The 21,916-nt window shown below is 38.9% G+C and overlaps 2 protein-coding genes across 3 annotated transcripts in view; one reads left to right on the top strand and one right to left on the bottom strand.

The window, feature by feature from the left end:
• The window catches only part of LOC133456428 (NACHT, LRR and PYD domains-containing protein 3-like), a 687,319-nt gene that overhangs the window by 269,521 nt on the left and 395,882 nt on the right, over positions 1 to 21,916 (top strand).
• arhgap4b (Rho GTPase activating protein 4b) overlaps positions 1 to 21,916 on the bottom strand; it is a 91,418-nt gene that overhangs the window by 25,407 nt on the left and 44,095 nt on the right. For both annotated transcript variants that reach the window (XM_061736828.1, XM_061736827.1), the window contains exons 3-12: positions 16,420 to 16,591; positions 13,839 to 14,001; positions 10,954 to 11,016; positions 10,669 to 10,848; positions 7,670 to 7,798; positions 6,287 to 6,508; positions 2,006 to 2,107; positions 1,603 to 1,788; positions 1,408 to 1,492; positions 396 to 423 (exon numbers count right to left, since the gene is read on the bottom strand). In XM_061736828.1, coding sequence (XP_061592812.1) covers positions 396 to 423; positions 1,408 to 1,492; positions 1,603 to 1,788; positions 2,006 to 2,107; positions 6,287 to 6,508; positions 7,670 to 7,798; positions 10,669 to 10,848; positions 10,954 to 11,016; positions 13,839 to 14,001; positions 16,420 to 16,591 — 1,330 coding nt within the window. The remainder of the gene's footprint in view (positions 1 to 395; positions 424 to 1,407; positions 1,493 to 1,602; positions 1,789 to 2,005; positions 2,108 to 6,286; positions 6,509 to 7,669; positions 7,799 to 10,668; positions 10,849 to 10,953; positions 11,017 to 13,838; positions 14,002 to 16,419; positions 16,592 to 21,916) is intronic.

The raw sequence follows: 21,916 nt of genomic DNA on the forward strand, positions 1-21,916 counted from the left end.
AAATTTCGACTTTATTCACGAAATCTTGACTTTTTTCTTGAAATTGTATTTCAACATTAATCTCCAAATTTCGACTTTATTCACAAAATTTCGACTTTTTTCTTGAAATTGTATTTCAACATTATTCTCGACATTTCGACTTTTTTCTTGAAATTTCGACTTTTTTCTTGAAATTGTATTTCAACATTATTCTCGACATTTCGACTTTATTCTCGACATTTCGACTTTATTCTCGACATTTCGACTTTTTTCTCGACATTTCAACTTTTTTCTCAAAGTGCACAATAAAAAAAAATCTTCCCCTCTCAATTATTTTTTCTCCTGCATGGCCCTAATACTCTTCCGTATCTCAGACACAGTGACCGTACTTTTATCTGCGTGAACAAACTTCTTACCTGGAGGGGTCACTGTCGACGGCCTCGGCTGCAAGAGAAGAAAAGAGAGAGTCACTTCTGCTGCAAACACAGTGCAGCATCTCCAAACGGCTCGGTTCAGCCACATAACGCTGGGATGGGTTCAAAATGTGAATGAAATTAAAGGATGTGTGAGCTCCAATGATCTGTGGATGTTTCAAGGTCTTCAAAATAAAACAAAAAAGAAAATGTCTAGATGTTTATGGAAAACAACCATGTGCTTATAGTCGGACCATGTCACGTAAATCAGGTTAAAATGAACTTTCAAAAAAGGATCTAACTATTTTTTTCTTCACAAATTAATTACAACACCCTCCAAAGCATATTGTTGGTGTCTTCACTACTGTGATTTGATATGTCAGAAAACATCTGCTTAAATGTGCACTGGATTTGGTTTTACCCTGTTAAAGTCACAGAAGCCATTGGAGTAGTTTTTTAAAGGCACCATATGTAGGAATTGCACATTTAAAATGTTTTTAAATTAACAAAATGAATGTTTGTTCTGTTTGTTTTTTCTCTTACAGATCTCCCAGGCTTGTGTGCTCTTTGTGCGTTTTCGCTGTACATATTTATTTTATTAATATATATATATATATATATATATATATATATATATATATATATATATATATATATATAAATATATAAATATATATATATATATATATATATATATATATATATATATATATATATATATATATATATATATGCCTTAGGTTTTTACCAACATGGTATTAAGCATTAACATATTTATTTTATTAATATATATATATATATATATATATATATATATATATATATATATATATATATATATATATATATATATATAAATATATAAATATATATATATATATATATATATATATACATATATATATATATATATATATATATATATATATATATATATATATGCCTTAGGTTTTTACCAACATGGTATTAACCATTAACATATATGCAGACAAAAGAAAAATAGCATGAAAAGTACCTTTCTGTATGGCATCTTGCAGAAGATCGTGTTTGGCTTGAAGTTTGGAGGCCAGAGAGCTGCTGGTGAGGAACTCCTTCACTTTCTGTGGGGAAGAAAAAACAAAGATGAAATTTTATCTTTGGTGCAAAAGAAGAAAAAATAAAACCCTCTTCTGAGAAGCCTCGTCTTTATTCCAGACCATAACCAGCTCACTGTGAAGTAGTAGGTCTCTGTCTCCTGCTGATTGGCTCGACGTTTGGCAAGTGTGAGTTTGGGGGCGGAGCTTGTGCCCAGGGCCTCGTGTGATAGGCTGCTGGATATGTCGGGGGAGGGGTTACAGTCGCTGTCGCAGATAGTGTCCAGGAGGCCCGCGAGCGTGGCTTTCAGCGTTTTACTGACCTGAGAGAGGGGCAGAAATACATGTTTTAATAAAACAACTATTAATTTAAACTTTTTAAAGACTTTTGACGAGTTAAAACGTTTTTAAAAAGTCCACATGAGTGAAAACATGCTGAAAAACCCAACAGGAAATAACCTTTGATGCAGATTATTCTCATAATGGAATCTGGAGACTTAAGATAAACGGGAAAAGACGGGTGAAGAACGATGGACTGACCTCCTCCGTTTCCAAGGTGACAGCTGCCATTCGAGACTGAAGCTGTTGGAACCTGGTCTCCAGCTCATACCTCACCTGGCTCTCCGCACTCACCTCGCACACCTGGAATACATCAAAATATTAGTGCTGTCAGGCGATTAAAAAAATTAATCTATCTAATTACTAGGGGTGTAACGATACACTAATCTCACGATACGGTACGATACACGATATTGAGGTCACGATAACGATACGATATTATAGCAGTATTTTTTTAACAACCGTGAATGAGGAACATATGACTGGAAAAAATGGTCTTTTATTTGAAAGACACAAAATACAAAACAATACTGTGTGTTTGCCCTATTGTTACAGTTTGTAATGCTTTATAACTGTTTCAGTTTTAAAGAGAAAGCCAGGCCAACCATTTTCCATAAACTGAACTAAAAGTAAATGTCAGGTTTGCATTATGATCTTCAGTTTCATACAAGTACAAATATTTTGCCACAAACTGAATAGTTTCTCTCATGTATGATTTGACTTTTTTCCTTTCCAGAAATGTAACAACTAAAATTAAATACATAAATAAAAGTAAATAAATACATACAATTTTACATCATAAAACAGATTGATTCATGCTCACCTTATAAGTGTAAGAGGAGATTTATTTTTGTTAAGAAGGTTATTTTGGTAATTCAGGGTTGATTATTTTATAAATATATTCTTTATATTCTGATGTAAATCAGGGACTATAATGACACTAGTCAGTTTATTTGTAGTGATTAGTCTGTTTTAGATTGGGCGGAGTGATACGCCACAGTACGGCACTAGCTGCTGTGTTGATGTTCTAAAATCCTACACTGTTGAGGGACATTAAAGTACACTGGAACTCAGCAGAAGTTTCCCCGTGTTTATCCTACTCACGACCCCAAAAAGGTTTAATTTAATAAGGTAAGGCTTAACTCTACACCAGCCTTACATAAGTAAAAGTTCAGAGCTCAAAACGGGACTACTTTCTTCTGAGCGGAGGAAGATTTTGGTCCGCGGGTCGAGGCGCGGTCGTTTCTAGTCAACACAATAGATTAATATTAATAACCCAATATCGCGATACACTTTGTCACCTCCACGACACGTATTGTGACGTTTTTGTATCACAAAATTTCGTGGCACGATATATTGTTACACCCCTACTAATTACAGGATTTATAATTAATTAATCTAATGAATCGCATTTTAATCTCATATCTGCTAAAGTAGAGAATTTGAATTCTAGGACATTGCAAAATTGCAGTGCATGACTAATCAATTGAATACACTAAGAAGAGAAGATTTGAAATCCACATTTTTATTGGTTGAGTGTGTTTCATAAATGAGCACATCAGCAAACCAATTAGGCCAGGTGCATTATTCAAAAATGCAATGCAAATACAGTTAAATAAATGAAATTCAGAAATAAAATAAGGCTGAGTCTCAAATAGGCACTTAAGCAGACTCTCAATTCAAAATTAAAACTAAAGCTGACTTAATACAGCGATTCAAGTACTAGTAGCTGTAACGTTTACCGTGGAACTTTCCGGGACATGTTTAGCGTTTAAATGATAATTCAGGCTGGAGCAGCTCCGCTGATAGGAACATTCTTTTTTACCAAATGTACAAATCACTGCGTTCTTGTTGATAGTCCCGTCTTCTTTCTTTTTATACATAAACTTGCCGTTCAAAGGCCCTAGCAAAGATTTGCTGAGTCTCCCCTGAGTCGTCCATGTGTCACCTGCTTTGTTAGTTTGAACAGCAGCAGGAGGGAAGTCGTGGCCTACAGGTCCCTCAATGGGACAAATTTTCATAACGCGTTAATTAGCAGTGTAATTAATTAATCTAATTAACGCGCTAAACTGACAGCCCTAACAAATATATATCGTAACCCAACGAGGGTTCGAACCAGAACCAATACCGATAAATCTATGTGGATGACACTGCAATGTATGTCTCTGCAGAAAATGTAGTGTGTATTAATAAGTTGTTGCAAGATGAGTTGATGATGGTCTCCAACCGGGTTACTGAAAACAGGTTAAAATTTAATGTTGTCAAAACAAAGAGTATTATTGTGGGTTCTAGATACATGCTAAGATTTATATAGCCAGCTGGATTCAGGATAGAGGAGGGAGTCGAAAGATAACAGAAGAATAAAAAGGTCAGGGGAGTGAGCAAGGGGGTGAAGAAAGCAGAATTCCACGGTGAAAGGTACTGACAGACACAGTCATAAAAAGTCAGGTTACTCCCTTCCCCACTCAAAGGAGATCTTGGTGAGACGTAAGACATGTCGGGTGAAACAGAAACAAAAAAAAAAGGAGGAACTTTTGGAATGCAGTTCGCAGTGGCCAGGCGCAGGGTCAAGGGAGGATATTGCGTGCCAAGCCCCAACCCAACCAACCAGATGCCACTGGCATGGGACGACTGGGAGGGCCAGGAGGGCCAGGAGTGACACGCCCCACAAAGAGACACTGACGGGGACTGGCTTCTCTGGAGAAGAACAGACTCTACCATTCACACGCCCCCTCAGGTTGAGGGTGGGACGGCAAACCCTGAAACATTTTTTTTCTCGTATCACCCCAAGCTCCCTGTAACCTGATGGGAAGAGAGTTACTAATCAGGCTGGGGATGACGATTCATTGTGGATCCGATGGTTTGACACATACCTTTCTGGGCGGAGGTACACGGCGATGCGTGGATCAACCATCCAGTGGACAATGCATGTTATCTCCTCAGCCAGGTCCGGCCGCAGATATATATTGGACTTTGTTTGAACCAGAAACACCGGCTACTCCTAGCCCGTTATACGGTCTATCAACAGTGGTGCCCCTGAATCGACACCCTGGGTCCTTATGCTCCTCCCCTCCGACCCCTTACATCTCACATTATTTTATGACACCCAATGGTACCATGATGCCTTCCAAGACAAAAAGGGGGACCATTGGAGTATTGCGTGCACACACATGTATGTTTCGGAGGTAGGCGTTGCATGCCTACACTGCCCCCTGTCACGTTTGCTTGTAAACAGAGAGAAACTGACATTTAGGCTTCAGAACGTCACCTTATGCAACAGAAACGTCACCAGCGTCATGAGTGCGACCTGCTTTTACAATTTGTTTGGCCACCGTCAATATTTTCCTGTATTTTACTTGTTTTATATTCTAAAGTCACACTTAAAAGTAACTCCACTTCTCTGTCACTCCAAACCAAAGACTCTCGTTCATCTTGGAAGTAACTGGAAGTTACTCGTATCATTTGTTGATGTTTTTTTTCCAGGATTCTGATTGGCTAGCATGACTTTATCTTCTCGTTACACTGCCCCCTGTAGGTTTGGCTGCTCATAGCACCTTAACAGCTATTTATGCATGTTCGTGTAAATGATGATATTTTTCAAAACGTAGAGGGGGAAATATCCGTTCTTGAGAAATTTTGAGAAATTTTGAGAAAAAGGACGACATTTTGAGAAAAAAGTTGAAATTTTGATAAAAAATTGGAAATTTTGAGAAAAAAGGCGAAATTTTGTGAAAAAAGATGAAATGTCGAGAAAAAAGTGGGGGTAGGTGGCCGAGAAAAAAGTCGAAATGTCAAGAAAAAAGTCGAAAATGTTGAGAAAAAAGTTGAAATGTCGAGAAAAAAGTCGCAATTTTGAGAAAAAAGTTGAAATTTTGAGAAAAAAGTCGAGAAAAAAGTTGAAATTTTGAGAAAAAAGTTGAAATTTTGAGAAAAAAGGCGAAATTTTGTGAAAAAAGATGAAATGTTGAGAAAAAAGGGGGGATAGGTGGCCGAGAAAAAAGTCGAAATGTCGAGAAAAAAGTCGAAAATGTCGAGAAAAAAGTCAAAAATGTTGAGAAAAAAGTTGAAATGTCGAGAAAAAAGTCGCAATTTTTAGAAAAAAGTCGAAATTTTGAGAAAAAAGTCGAGAAAAAAGTCGAGAAAAAAGTTGAAATTTTGAGAAAAAAGGCGAAATTTTGTGAAAAAAGATGAAATATCAAGAAAAAAGGGGGGATAGGTGGCCGAGAAAAAGTCGAAATGTCGAGAAAAAAGTCGAAAATGTCGAGAAAAAAGTCAAAATGTCAAGAAAAAAGTCGAAAGACTCTCGTTCATCTTGGAAGTAACTGGAAGCTACTCGTGTCATTTGTTGATGTTTTTTTTCCAGGATTCTGATTGGCTAGCATGACTTTATCTTCTCGTTACACTGCCCCCTGTAGGCTTGGCTGCTCATAGCACCTTAACAGCGTATTTATGCAGGTTCGTGTAAATGATGGTATTTTTCACCTGGTCGCCCTCGTGAGGGTGGTAGTTGAACCTGAACGGGAGGCAGAAGGCGGCGTCGTGCTGCTGCAGCAGGGCGTCCCGGTCTCCGCTCTGGTCCAGGGACGTGACGGCGGACTCCAGCTGCTTCAGGCCCGTCTCCTCCGTCTTCTGGATGCGCCAGCGGCTGCTCAGGTAGCACTTCATCACCCTCTCCAGCGACAGGTGGAAGCCCAGGTCACAGCACTGCCGGGAAGAGGGGAGTGGCGAAGAGAGCGTGTTTTCATTTCTGACGTTACACTAGTGTTGTTTCTGTCAGCCTGTTTCAGTTTTAGTTTTAGTCTTTGGGTCCAGCTATCATTTTAGTTCTTATTAGTTTTAGTCACGTTTGTTCTCCTTTTAGTCGTGTTTCAGTTGACTAAAAGTCTGAGCATTTTAGTCAGAATTGACCATTTAAATCTAGTTTTTATTCATCTACGATATTGCATTCTATATTTAATTATAATAGATATTTAGATGGATAGATAGTTACGGACTACTTTTACTTTACCCAGACATTTTCATATTCATTTTGAGTTTAATTATTATTATCATTCTACGGAAGACTATTAGGGCAAGGCAGGAGAAAAATAAAAATAATATTTTAGAGTAAGATTTTTTTTTCATTATGCACTGCAAAAAAGTCAAAATGTAGAGAAAAAAGTTGAAACGTTGAGATTAATGTTGAAGTACAATTTCGAGAAAAAAGTCAAAATTTCGTGAATAAAGTTGAAATGTTCAACATTATATAGACATTTCAACTTTTTTCTCGAAATTGTATTTCAACATTATTCTCGACATTTGGACTTTTTTTTTCTCGAAGTGCACAATAAAAAAAAATCTTCCCCACTCAAATATTTTTCTCCTGCATGGCCCTGATACTCCACAAGAAGAAAGAATGATTTGCATTATCCCCTTCTGTAGAACCGCAGTTGCTAAATGTTCATTTATGTATCAAGGTGTTGTGCTGTGGAACAGTTTAAAACATTTAAGTGAAACATGCTCAACATTATCTGCATTCAAAAGAAAGCTGAAAAAAAGTTGATAGATTTTTAATCTATCTGGATTTCTCATTCACCATTATTCAAATATATTTCTAAGCTATTTAATTGTATTCTGAAGTATCGTATAACTCTGAGTTATCAGTTATACTATATAGGCCTATGTAGTGTGCATATGGTTTTGTGAATTATTGTTTTTTCCTTGTTTTTAGGAGGAGGGAGTCGCTTATAAGCCCTTCAGGTTTTTTATGACCCCTCCTGCACATCTTTTCTTAACTTTTTTTCCTCTGTGTAAAGTTCCTTTTTAAGAGTGCAAACAAACAATAAATAAATAAATATGCTGATAAGCTCCTGAGCGTCTGCTTACGTCGATGAGGGTGCTGACGTCCTGCAGGTAGTACTTGTTCATGGCTGCGTTGGACGCCGCCAGATTCAGCAGGTAGTCGTTGCGAGCCTTCGTACATTTCAGCTGGGTCTCCTGCACCCTGCCGTGCCTCTGCACACACACACACACGCACACACACACACACACACACACACGCACACGCACACGCACACGCGCACGCACACACACACACACACGCACACACACACACACACGCACACACACACACACACACACACCAAAAAGCAAGCAAGATAAGATAATAAGACAAGATAAGATAAGATTGACCTTTATTTCTCCCTCAATGGCCACGGTTACATGATGTTTTTTAATTCTGAATTAATTATTCCGAATTAAATAAATCTGAATTAAACTATTTTCCTTCCAGTTTACATGGAAATAGTAATTCCGAATTGAGGTTTACATGGAAAACACGTTTGATGGTCTTTCTCCAATTCCTCTTAAGGTCTGGGGGTTGGGAAGGTTCTGATTGGATAGGGGGGCGGACCGGAAGTTAAACTACCGGAAGAAAAACTAACTTAGCCGCTACAACTTTGAAAAGTGACGCAAATAAAAAAGCCACAACGGAAGTGAATTACCGGGGACTATTTTTGCTGATGCACCGGTGTTTTTATGTGAGAGGAGAAGAAAAAGACGAAAAAAATTACACGTAGCAACGTTGAACACTAACCTTTTCACTTATTTTCTCGTTTGTTGTTCTTTTTATTCCTCGCTCTTCTTATTTCTTCCTTTTCACTTACATCTTCTTCTTTTTCTTCTCCTCTCACGTAAAAAACACTGGTGCGTCAGCAAAAATAGTCCCCGGTAATTCACTTCCGTTGTGGCTTTTTTATTTGCGTCGTTTTTTTTAATTTGCAGCGGCGTTTATTTTTATTTGCAGCATTTCTTTAATTTGCAGCAGCGTTTGTTTCTGTTTGCAGCGTTACTTTTATTTTCAGCAATGGCGGGTCTCGGCCACCGTAGGAATTAAACTTCCCATGTAAACGCACTCAATGGGCAGATTCACTTTGTGCAACAGCAGTACACTCACACACATGCAGGGAAAGGGTAAAAAAGTAAAAGATTTATAATTACAAAATATAAACAGTATATACATTGGAATGAAAAATAAAAGTAGTGCAGTACGGTAAAGAAAGAAAAACAAAAAAAGCAGGTAGGGTGTGTATGAGGTAGACAGATATTGCACATGTTGCTACTGTGAGCTGATACGAGACCCGGCTGGCACACATATCAACATAAAAGTACCTCCTACAGACATAACAAATAAGAGAAAACAAGGGGAGGAAGTGGTTCATGATGCAGAAACCTCACATCGAGACTTCCTGTGGTGTGCTCTTTCCTTCTCTCACTTACCCCTTTTACACCAACCCGAGCCAGTTCTGGTTCTGGTTCACAACTCGTTCAACTTGAAAACCAGCTGAGAACCGGTTTGTTTTTCCACAGCTCAGGTGTTAAGAGGAGCCACGTTATTACGTTGCTGCAAATGACAGTTACGTCGCTGCGTTGGCGTGAAAGTTGCAGCAACAACCAGGTATCTGCTCTAACAGGACTTGGTCCACGTAGCTCCTCCGTGGACACGTCTCTAATGGCATCTCTCTTTTCCACTAGTACCTACTCAGCCCGACTCGACTCAGTTTGGTTCTTTCCCACTAGGGGTCTAACGTGCCGAGTAGATACTTTTTCTGTAACTACTCTGCCGAGGTTCTAAGCGGCTGAGTCGGCTGTGATGTCATCACACTCCAGGCCACCGATTGGTCGGGGGGTTGGAGTCAGACGTCTGAGTCAGGATGTGACATCAGAGAAAGAGACTCTGACGGAGATTCTTGTTCATTTTATTCCAGCAGCAACGGCAGCAGAAGTCTGTTCGGTGATCCAACTCTGAGGTGCAGATGTTCATAAACCTGGTGCTGAGGAGAGAATTAAAAAGATCTAGACGGAGATAAGGAACGACCAGATCTACCAGGAACTCTGTACCTTCATAGCTGCTCACGGCTCCAGCTGACTTTTCAGCAGCGCAGAGACAAACTAAAAGACAAAAGCGTCGCCGCTTGACAGTGGTGTAAAGTAACGAAGTACAAGTACTTCGTTATTGTACTTAATTAAGATTTTTGAGAATATTGTATTATTTAGAGTTGTAAGCACATTCTTGGATTCTTCATTTCTTTGCAATCCTTTTGAAAATAATTTTGTACTTTGAATTTTGTACTTTGTACTTTGTACTTTTTACTTTTGTACTTAAGTACATTTTACACCATGTACTTTTGGTACTTTATTATATTTAATTTGAGGTACTTTTATACTTTTACTTAAGTAATTTTCTTAATGGGTACTTTTTACTTTTACTTAAGTAATTTTCAAGCAGAAAATTTGTACTTTTACTTAAGTACAATATTTTTGTACTTTTTCCACCTCTGCCGCTTGAAGCTTCTCTCACTCTCATTTTTTAGCTTGATATGGAACACAAGCCACAGATCCAGCAGCACATCTATCATCTCCTCCAGGTTCTACATCTTTAGTGTTGTTGTCTTCTTCCTTTAGATAAACAATCAAATACGTCACAGCAGCTTCTCCAACCTCCTACTTCTGCTCCAGGAGCTGAATTGTAGTGGAAAAGAAACTTAGCCGAGTTGAGATGAGTAGGTGCTGGTGGAAAAGCGCCATAAAAGACACGTTGTCTCCTCCTCCCATGATGCTTTGTTGCATCCAGATTCATTCTGATTTGAAAATGTCTCCGTCTCCCAGTCTTGCTGTTGCCGTTGGTCTTAATAACTCCTCCCCCTCCGCTTACGTAAGCGGTTCTTTCCTCTGGACCAACAAAGAGTTGGTGCTACCTTGGAACCGGAGCCAGTTCTTTGTCAGTGGAAACAGAAAACCCGGTTCCAACCTCAGCACTGGCCCAGAACCAGAACCAGTCTGGAACCAGTTTGGTGGAGAAGTAACTGTCCCGCTGGTACACGCACCTTCTCCATCAGTCGCTCCATCTTCTTGACGGAGCTTCTCTTCTGGCCGATGGACTGGCCGAGGCCGAGGACGAGGTCGGCCGACTTGCCGGTCTGCCGCTCCTCCAGCCGCTCGGCCTCCTTCAGCTTCCCCTCGGCGATCAGGCAGTCCGTGTGGTACTGGTTGTACACCTTCAAGGCCTTCAAGGTCCCAGCGCGGGCAAACACAAGACAAAACGAAACCCCCAAAATGATCAGAATCGTGAAAGACTGGTGCTCCCCATCGTTACACGGGTAAGTGCTCACCGTTTGCAGCTCAGTGGTGACTTTCAGCAACTCATCCTGCATCTGGATTCCAATTTCTTTGCTCTGAAATGAACAGAATAAAAGTGTTATCCAAGAATAAATTACAGGTACATTATCATGAGGGGAAGAGGAAGGCTGATTTTAAAAAAGTAGGCCTGTGTTGAAAAAAACGATTTTCCGATTCTAAATCGATTCTCATATTAATTCCTAAAAATCGATTCGTATGTCTAAAGATAATTTCTTTTTTTATCATTACAACTTTTGGTATTTTTTTGTTGGACACAAAACATTTTTTACCTTTAAATACGTTTAAAGGTATGAAAACATTAAAGTTTTAAGTTATTATTGCATACATTTTCTATATTTCATGACTTTATACACTGTCTTGGGGTTACATTTGCATAAAATGCTAAAAACCAAATTCTCAAAAATTAAAAATCAAAATGGAATAAGTTAAAACGGAATGTGTTAAAAAATAAAAGCGATTTCATCCGTCTCTGTTTCCTCCCTGGATGTGTTTGGTAATTCTGACCCACGATGTTTCTGTTTCAGTTCTATCAGCATTCTGGGAGCTGATTGGTCCTTACAGCATCATTAGCTGCAATACTTGCTGTTTAATCTCAATATAATACTAGTAGTAATATTTTGCAGAACTTCAGTCATATAATTCATGCAACAGCTCAAAAAACAGTTTTAATAACACTAACCCAAATCAATATCGGAATCGAATCAGATGGAATCAAATCTTGATAATCGATTCTGAATCTTAAGAATTGGAATCGAATCGATTCTTGACATTTGAATCGGTCCTATGAAAAATATGTAACTTTACTCTCACATCTTCATTCAAAGCCAAAGTCTGTGGGTTCCAGCATGAAACCTGCTAGCGGTTCCATTATTTGTTGCTTTTGTGCGGTACCAGACGATAAACGAGCCCAACTAACGCCCGACGGGTTCCTTGAAGATAATATATTATAATAAATATTACCACTTTATTCTCGTAATTTTACGACTTTATTCTCATATTATTATGAGTTTATTCTCGTAATTTCCAATTTTTTTTTGTCTTAGTTTGGCCCTAATACTCCGTCGTATAAACATACATGTTCAAAATTCAAGATCTCCTGATTGCTCGTTACCAAAGTTCAGTCTCAGCTGCTGATGGCCGACCCGTCTGAATCCAGCTTTTATAAAGTCTCCAGCTTTTATAAAGTCTTTTGTGCCACTTTAAAGGTCTAAGGTGCTAAGAGCTCGTCAGACAGACGATAATTTAAAACGCGATCGTTCTTTGCACTTTGCCAAATTGGATCAGAGGACTAATGACACTGTGTTATCAGGACAAATAGATGTAAGAGACTTTATGCAAAGACTTTTAGTTTGTTTCAACACTTGTAGATGTTCTAAATTAAATTATTCACTTTTCCAGGCATAAACTAATAATGATAGTTGTAAACGTTCCACTCTGTCTCTCTCTCTGTCTGTCTCTCTATATATATATATATATATATATATACACACACATATACATATCTCCGACTTCACTGGATGTCATTTGATAGTTATCTAGTTTGATACCTATATCTTAAAGTCTGCATTAGGCTTATAATTGGAATGATCTTCCTCTCTTTTTGCATTCTATTACCTCTTTTCATTGTTTTAAGTTGTCATTATACTCTCATCTTAAATCAAATTGCCAAGGTTTTTAATTTATTTATCTATTTTTTGTCCTTTTTTTTTCTATTTTTTTTTTTTTTCTCCGTTATGTTATATTCATTTTATTGTTCCGGTTATTTGTCTACTTTGTAACTAGACTTATGTGGGTGGGGGTTGTGGATGAGCAAGATGTCTGTGTTTGTTTCATGTCATGTATGTCTATACTGTAATGTGATGTATTGTAATGTATGTTTTCTTGGGACCCCCTTGAAAATGAGATGTTACATCTCAAGGGGCGAACCTTTAATAAATTCTGAAATATAAAAAATTAGGTTGGACATAATGACAAAATCCATGGTGCTGAAACCTCATTTGCAATCGTTCTGACCGTGTTCCTGCATGCTGTGGTTGTGTGTCAGAGGGCTGATCTGAGGTGTCAAGTAACGAAGTACAAATACTTTGTTACCTTACTTAAGTAGAAATTTTGGTTATCTATACTTCACTGGAGTAATTATTTTTCAGACGACTTTTTACTTTTACTCCTTACATTTTCACGCAATTATCTGTACTTTTTACTCCTTACATTTTAAAAACAGCCTCGTTACTCTATTTCATTTCGGTCTTTAAATAAAATCTATCCAGTTAAATTGCTCCATCCAGATAGAGTGAATTTGGTTGTGGTTGTTTCAGATGTTCTTGTCCAGTTTTGTTCTTACATCCGTTCCCTCAGATTCCTGCAACTAAACTTGGATGTACATTCCAATAAAGGTTAGGATAAATGATAACATGAACATGAAGTTTGACTTTTTGCACCATTACAATACTTATAGGCAACTAGTCATCATATCTGCTGCTCTCTGAAACACATGTTAATGCTCAATAGTACACATATATGGTTCTTTAATATATTTGCATTATACTAAGATACATTCATTTTCAATGGCTTTTGTCCTTAATGGCTTTTTCCCCCTTACATTACTTTTACTTTTATACTTTAACTAGTTTTGAAACCAGTACTTTTATCCTTTTACTCGAGTAAAAAACTTGAGTTGATACTTCAACTTCTACAGGAGTATTTTTAAAGTATCTATACTTCTACCTGAGTAATGAATGTGAATACTTTTGACACCTCTGGGGCTGATCTGGGGCATTATTTTTTAGCGATTATGTTTTAACAGGGATGTTTAGGCCAAAAGGGCCCATCATGGTTGCTTCGTCCCCCCCGGCCTCACCCGCTTGTGCAGCCGGTGCGTGTCCTCCGTGCTGTACACCAGCCTCTGCGTCAGCGTGTTGCAGCAGGTGTCGCCCAGGGCGGCGTGTTCCCGGCTCTCCAGCCGGGTCTGGGTCAGCAGCACGGACCAGACCTGGCTGACCGACTGACCCCACTGCTCCTTCCTGCAGGGAGGACAACGGGGAACACGGGGAACACGGGGAACACGGTTACAGCGGGACGACGGAGAGCAGGACCAACCGGAGAAAGACTAACGGCGCTTTTCCACCAGCACCTACTCAGCGCGACTCAACTCGCCCTCGTTTCTTTTCAATACCCAGATCAGAAGTAGGAGGTTGGAGAAGCTGCTGTGACGTATTTGATTGTGTATCTAAAGGAAGAAGACAACAACACTAAAGATGTAGAACCTGGAGGAGATGATAGATGTGCTGCTGGCTGTAGCGGAGCCAGAGGGGGTTAAGGGGCGGGCGCCCCGGGGCCCACAAGCTCATAGGGCCCAATGATAGGGCCCCGTTTTGTGTGATACGTTCATATATAATCGTAAATTGTAGGCTATAATACCGATAAAATGTGCATTGTGCGGCCAGTGTAGGCTAATTCCTACTTTACAACTGTCCTGAACGTATCGGGGCTGTGAGCCAACGCTGATTGGCTGTAAAGCCTGATTTATGGTTCTGCGTTACACCAACGCAGAGCCTACGCCGTAGGGTACGGCGAAGCCTACGGCGTAGGGTACGCGGCGACGCACAACGTATGTGCGCAATGCCGCGTATCCTACGACGTAGGCTCTGCGTTGGTGTGACGCGGAACCATAAATCAGGCTTTACAGCCAATTTGCTGCCATGAAGGAGATGAGCGCTAAACTTTAAAACAGGACTAAGCATGTACAAAGTTTTATGGAAGAGTCAACTGCCATTGGTGAGTCAGTGTAACCTTCATAAATACCGTATTTTCTGGACTATAAGCCGCTACTTTTTTCTTGTATTCTGACTTTTTTCTCAACATTTCAACTTTTTTCTCGAAAAAAATCTTCCTCTTCTAAAATATTATTTTTATTTTTCTCCTGCTTGGCCCTAATATATACCGTATTTTCCGGACTATAAGCCGCTACTTTTTTCAACCATGCAGTTTATACAAAGGTGCGGCTTTTCTATGGATTTTTCTTCCACCGCTCGGGGCGCTCTAACCGGAATTAGAATCAAAACTAAGACAAAATAAATGCAAAGAAGAATGCGCTACTTCTTCTTTAGCAGATAGAAATAGAAGCAGATTTCAAACAGATAAACAGATAAATAAATACTGGTTATTTTCTCTTGGTTCTGTCCAGTTTTAATCAGCAAAGTTGCTGCCGTGTTAAAAGACACTGTTAGGAAAGGATCTATTTAGGTACAAACATGTACATCATTTACAGTTCAGAATCCTTCTGTACATGTAGTAAATATCTAATCTAACAACAGAAATATCTGTGGCTTGCATATCTTTTTTTTTAAATAGATCGGATGCGGCTTATAGTCCAGAAAATACGTTAATTTCTTTACCAGAATGTTGTGTAGCCTTGACCCACTGCCTATTTGAATGTTTGTGTTGTTGTCAACTAGACTAGAGTCTATTCTCTGTCATAGAGCTCAGAAATGATGTTATAGACCGCTGTGTCTACAGTATCTACAGTTAATAGTTAGACCAGTCAGTCCGTGACTATCTGAGTTTTCAGGGCCATGTGATTGACAGCTGTGAGTCCTATGTGTGTGTGTGTGTGTGTGTGTGTGTGCGTGCGTGCGTGCGTGCGTGCGTGCGTGCGTGCGTGCGTGCGTGCGTGTGTGCGTGCGTGCGTGCGTGCGTGCGTCTGTGCGTGCGTGCGTGCGTGTCTGAACAAGTTTGTGACTTTACTCTGCTTTCTGCAACAAAGGCCTATAGGCTTGGCTCAATAAAAGTGAGAATAAATGTTGTTTGATTGGTAGGATGAGGTGTTGTTGAACATTAAAATGACTATCATAAGGGTCCATGGAGAATGCTCCGCCCCCTCTGTACTGAGACCCACGCTCCGCCAAGGGCTGCTGGGTCTGTGGCTTGTGTCCATATCAAGTTAAAAAATGAGATGGAAAGAAGGTCGACTCTGACGGAGCTTCTTGTTCATTTTATTCCAGCAGCAACGGCAGCAGAAGTCTGTTTGGTGATCCAACTCTGAGGTGCAGATGTTCATAAACCTGGTGCTGAGGAGAGAATTAAAAGGATCTAGACGGAGATAAGGAACGACCAGATCTACCAGGAGCTCTGTCTCTTCATAGCTGCTCGCGGCCGCTTGAAGCTTCTCTCACTCTCATTTTTAACTTGATATCAAACACAAGCCACAGACCCAGCAGCACATCTATCATCTCCTCCAGGTTCTACATCTTTAGTGTTGTTGTCTTCTTCGTTTAGATACACAATCAAATACGTCACAGCAGCTTCTCCAACCTCCTACTTCTGCTCCTGGTGCTGATTGTAGTGGAAAAGAAACCAGGCCGAGTTGAGATGAGTAGGTGCTGGTGGAAAAGCTCCAAAAGAGACTCGTTTCGTAACCGCTTGGGAAAGTTTGTGCGTACTTTTTAGTCTTGTGCGTGAACCTCTCGGTCAGCTTGTCGAGGGCGCGGGCGTACTCGGCCTCGATGTCGCCCCGGCGGCGCAGGAACTCCGACAGGTCGGACAGCTGCTGCTGCTTCACCTCCACCTGGGAGTCTAGAATCTTTATCTGGTCCGTCAGCTGGGCCCGCAGGTCTGAGGCGGCGGAGACACAGAGGAGACAAGCCCACATCTCAATAATTACATATTCATGAGCCTGAACAAAGAAAACACACGTGCTAAATCACCGCAGGCCCCGGGGTCGGCATTTAAAACGAGAGGTGAGTGTTTTTAGCCTCTCAGCCAGCGCATGAAATATTTAAATGATCTCTCTCTCCCTGTTACTAAAATAAGATTCATCCATTTATTTTGCATCTTATAAACAATTCTCAGTTGGCCTTGGCTGGAGAGAAGATTTATTTCCTCAAATAACTGGAGCACAGTTTAGAAAAACATCCTTCGTGAAGCACACAGTAATAATTATAATGATAATAATAACAATAATACTAATTATTATTATTATTATGAAACACTAATAATACTAATAATACTAATAATAATAATAATAATAATAATAATCATTATTATTATTATTATTATTATTATTATTATTATTATTGTTATTATTACTATTATCATTATTATTATTATTATTAGTATTATTATTATTATTATGAAACACTCATAATAATAATACTTATTATTATTATTACTACTACTACTACTTGTATTCAACATTTCTTTAGATTAAAAGAAACAAATTATAATTTAAGAAGGCTATGTGAGGACTAATGTTAAATACAGATGTGTTTCATTTTTGGGAGTGAAATTGTGGAATGGACTTTGTGATGAACTGAAATTATATAGATCTCTGTTGAGTTTTAAAAAAATATTGAAAGACAAAATAATTAAGGATTACAATGCAAAATGATTTGAAAATAATTTAATCATGTAGAGCGATTTAGAGTACATTTTCTTTTCTTTCTTTTCTTTGCTATTACTGATAAACTGGGTTATCTTTTGGAAGGTACAGGATCGGCAAAAATAAGCTTCGGCTTCAGCCGACTCCTTTTTCGGTTACACAGAGTTTGTGTTTTATTGTTTATTGTGTGAAACTGATTAGTGTAAATATGTATGATAATGTTTTGTCAGTTACATGCACACAAGTTAAGTTGCATAATGTAATGTAACCAAAATAAACCATTCATTCATTATTATTATTATTATTATTATTATTATTATTATTATTGATGATAAATGACTGAATGTACGTAAAACAGCTTGCTAAAACCCACAATGTTGACAAAACGTTCTGCACTGATTCGCCCGTTCAAATCCAAATAATTGGGTCGCGGTGGGGCAGATCTCCGCATTTGAAGCCTTCAATAATTGAAAAAAATAAATTAATAATAATAATAATAATAATAATAATAATAATAATAATAATAATAATAATAATAATAATAATAATAATGAAAATAATAATAATGAAAATAATAAATTTTATTTATAATGCACTTTATATTTGAAACAAATCTCAAAGTGCTACAATAAAAACAAGTTTAAAAAAAGCAGCAAAAATAAGATGGACTAAAATTGCAAGGAAAAAAGAAAGTCAGAACATGGTCACCTATGCACAGCAAAGAGATTAAAAATACATAGTTCCTACTGAGGTCAGGCAAACGCCTTGGTGAACATAAAAGTATTGAGTTCCCTTTTGAAGGCATTAAGTGACTGTGGTGCTCTCAGGTGGGCGGGGAGGCATTCCACAGGAGAGGGGCAGCTGAGCAGAAAGCTCGGTCACCCATGGTCCGAAGGTTAGTCTTTTTGCTTTTGAGCAGGTTTCGATTTCCAGAGCGGAGGGAGTGGGTGGCGGTTGGGGGTGCGGTGAGTTCTTTGAGATATGATGGGGCGTTGCTACGGATACACTGATGAGTTAGAAGGCAGACCTTGTATTCAATCCTGGAGGAGACGGGGAGCCAGTGTAAAGTGTGGAGTACGGGTGTAATGTGATCATATTTCCGCACTCTCATCAGGAAATAAAATATATATAAATAAAGGTTACTACTTCACGGATTTCACCTATCACAGGTTCCTTTTGGAACGTAACCCCCGCGAAAAACGAGGGATTACTGTTTAGAGTTTAGAGTTTATTAATTTAGCACAATTAGATGCATAAAGCACTGCGCAAGGAGGGAACGAAGTTCTATAGCGAACTTATACAAGGTTCCACCCCTGTCAAAAAAACAAAACAAAGGACAAGCAGACAGCATGCATGAGCTAAACAACAACAAAAGACAAAGATCAATAGCAACAGGAATTCAAGTACTTGAAACAACTAATAGTAAAAGACACAAAGAAAGAACAAAAAATGTGACAAAAGCAGTACAATGAGAAAGAATATATAATTAAAGGTCGATAAAATTAAAGGTCGAGTAGAGAAAGTAAATTAGGTTCCTGTGGAAAGTAAAAATTCCTTTAGGTTTTTTTTGAAAATGCATTGGGAGGAGGTGGACCTCAGTGAAGAGTTTAAGTCAGACCAGAGCTTGGGGCCTCTATAAGTAATGTTGAATTGGTGACTTGAGGTTCGGGAGGACGGTATAGATAAGCTATTGTTACTAAACCTTGTTTGATATGAGTGAAAGTCTGTTGTCAGAATAAAGAAATTGTGAAAAGTAATAGGCAGATCTTGTTTCCTGTATATAAACTTATGAATAAAAAGGCATGTTAGATAGGCATTCACCTTATCAATAGGTAAGAGCCGATACTTTAGAAAAAGAGGCGCTGATGGCGCATATCTAGAGGAGTGGGAGATCAATCTCAAAAACCTCTTCTGCAATAAGAGTAGTTTTCTTAGATGAGTCGGATAATTAGCTGCCCAAACAATGTTACAATAATTTAAATGAGGGAACAAGAAACTATAATATAGGGTTAAGTAAGCTGAGGAATGAATTAAAGGGAGAACTTTCCTCAAAATGCCTAGCATCTTCATGGATCTTTTGGAGACGAGATCAATATGATTACACCAGTTGAGGTGTTCATCTAGAATAACCCCCAGAAATTTGGTTGAATTGACTTGAAGGATTTCATTACCATTTATTAGAATTTTGGCTAACTCCTTGGGATAGAACTTATTAATGTTACAAAAGACCATGAAGTTGCATTTATTGACATTGAGGGTCAGTTTGTTAAGTTGGAACCAGTGGGCAATTGAAGAAAGTTCATCATTGGCACATTTAATCAGAGTGGGAAAATCCTCATGAACAGCGATGAGATTAGTGTCATCTGCGAACAGGACAGGAAGAAATGTTTTACACATCATAGGCATATCATTGATATAAATTAAGAATAGCAAAGGGCCCAAGATTGAGCCTTGGGGTACACCAAACAAGATTTTAGATTTTTTAGAAGAAAAGTCATTAAGATGGACAAATTGTTCTCTATTGGTCAGATAGTTTTTGAACCAGTTAAGGGCGGTTCCCGCCACACCATACCTGTAGAGCTTAGAGATAAGAATGTTGTGATCTACCGTATCGAAAGCTTTACTTAAATCCAGGAAAACTGACGATACTGTGCTAATGAGTAGACACGGTCCGGGATGTCTTTGGTCCACTCGAGAGGAATTTCCTTAAAGGAGACCTAAGATGAAAAACAGGTTTTTTTCTTGCAACCAGATTCTGCAGTGTCTGTACAGCCGCCTGGATGAGCCGTCCAGTGTGATGTGGATCTACGAGCCAATAACATTCTGCTCCCGTCGTTACGGAACCAAAATGCGATTTACATAGGTTGGCCTCCGATACGTGAAACCAGGGCTGAGCGATATATCGAGATTTTAATATATATTGATATATTTTCCAATTCGATATGGTACAAGATAATATCGTTTATATCGATATAACTTATTTTGTGACTAATTGACTGTACATCAACGCTGACCCCTCGCGCTGGCAGAAAAGTACCTTTGTGTGTGCTGAAACCTGACAGTGTTGACAAGTTAGTTTTCCTGGCACAAAATATGTAAAATGTACAGTAGTTGACTTGTTGTAATTATTTGAGATTTGCTCAAAGAGATGCAATATCTATTTACATGTTTTATTTGAGATTTGTACAAATGTTTTGTTATTTGCACAACTGTCAACCTCAGTGGAAAAGTCTGCCTGTTACTGTCTACATTGTATTAATTGCACAGTGTATTTTAATGTAATTGTTATGCAGGAAAGGGATATTTGTTTTATTTTATTCAAGAAGCATTTTTATTCTATATATGCAGGCAGTTTATTTTTATTTCATTTGTTTTATACATTTTGATATTGTGCAGACCTCTGTTAATAAAGGAACCTGTGTGACATTTGGCACGAGGCTTTGTATTAAAACTGACTGTTTTTTTAAGGGTTTGCCTCAGAAAAAGATGAAGCTAACAGAGATGCTAACAGAGATGCTATGCTATAATGCTTTGGGGGAAACCCCAATTATGGCACAGAAAAAATATCGATATATATCGAGTATCGCCATTCAGCTAGAAAATATCGAGATATGACTTTTGGTCCATATCGCCCAGGTCTACGTGAAAACCACGCCCACAACTAACTCCGCCGGCCGGAGCTTCCGCCATTTTTTTCGTAGCGGTGTATCGCATCATAGATAATGAGGTTAGAGCAGTGCTTCTCAATCCTGGTCCTCGAGTACCACTGTCCTGCATGTTTTAGATGTTTCCCTGCATCAACACACCTGATTCTAATTAAAGGTCCTAATTAGCTTGTCACCAAGGTCTGCACAGTTCTGTTGATGACACAGGTACTTGTATCACGGTGTGCTGAAGCAGAGTAGCATCTAAAACATGCAGGACAGTGGTACTCGAGGACCAGGATTGAGAAACACTGGGTTAGAGAATGGGAAGATAAAGACATGGCTCAGAGGCTGTGGATCCTAAACCCATTCAAAGCCAGTGGACAGCAGTCCTATCAATACCAGGTGTAAAGTCATTTTGAAGAAGTGAGAACTGGACCCTGAAGGAGCTCCTGGGGCTCAGTGGATCAGTTTCTATAGGGAACCCTTAAACATTCATGCTTTTGCTGCATTAAAACCTAAATCTGTTAGCTCAATTACGTCAAAAACCCCAAAATGATGAATGTGTTCAACACTGAGACGGTGATCCCTGACCATAATTGACTTATTGGCGGCAGAGCGTCACGTATTTGCTGATCCTTAACACAGGCTCACATCTGTTGAGGTGGATGAGCCTGCAGCGTGACTCCAGTTCCCGCACACGAGAGCTCTGTGTTATCTTTCAGCAGGCCTTTCCAAAGTACGATCAATGTTGTAAATCTCTAAAAGCCCATCAAAGGCATGTGACAACTTGACATCCGCTCATATTCTGCCGGTAACTGAATGACTGTATCACGCATCAGCAGACCTCAACTACAGACTCCCACGGCTGAACGTGGACCTCAGATGACCCTTTACGGTCAGTTTTCTCTCATC

This window comes from Cololabis saira, chromosome 12, assembly GCF_033807715.1.
Source record: "Cololabis saira isolate AMF1-May2022 chromosome 12, fColSai1.1, whole genome shotgun sequence".
Taxonomy (NCBI): domain Eukaryota; kingdom Metazoa; phylum Chordata; class Actinopteri; order Beloniformes; family Belonidae; genus Cololabis; species Cololabis saira.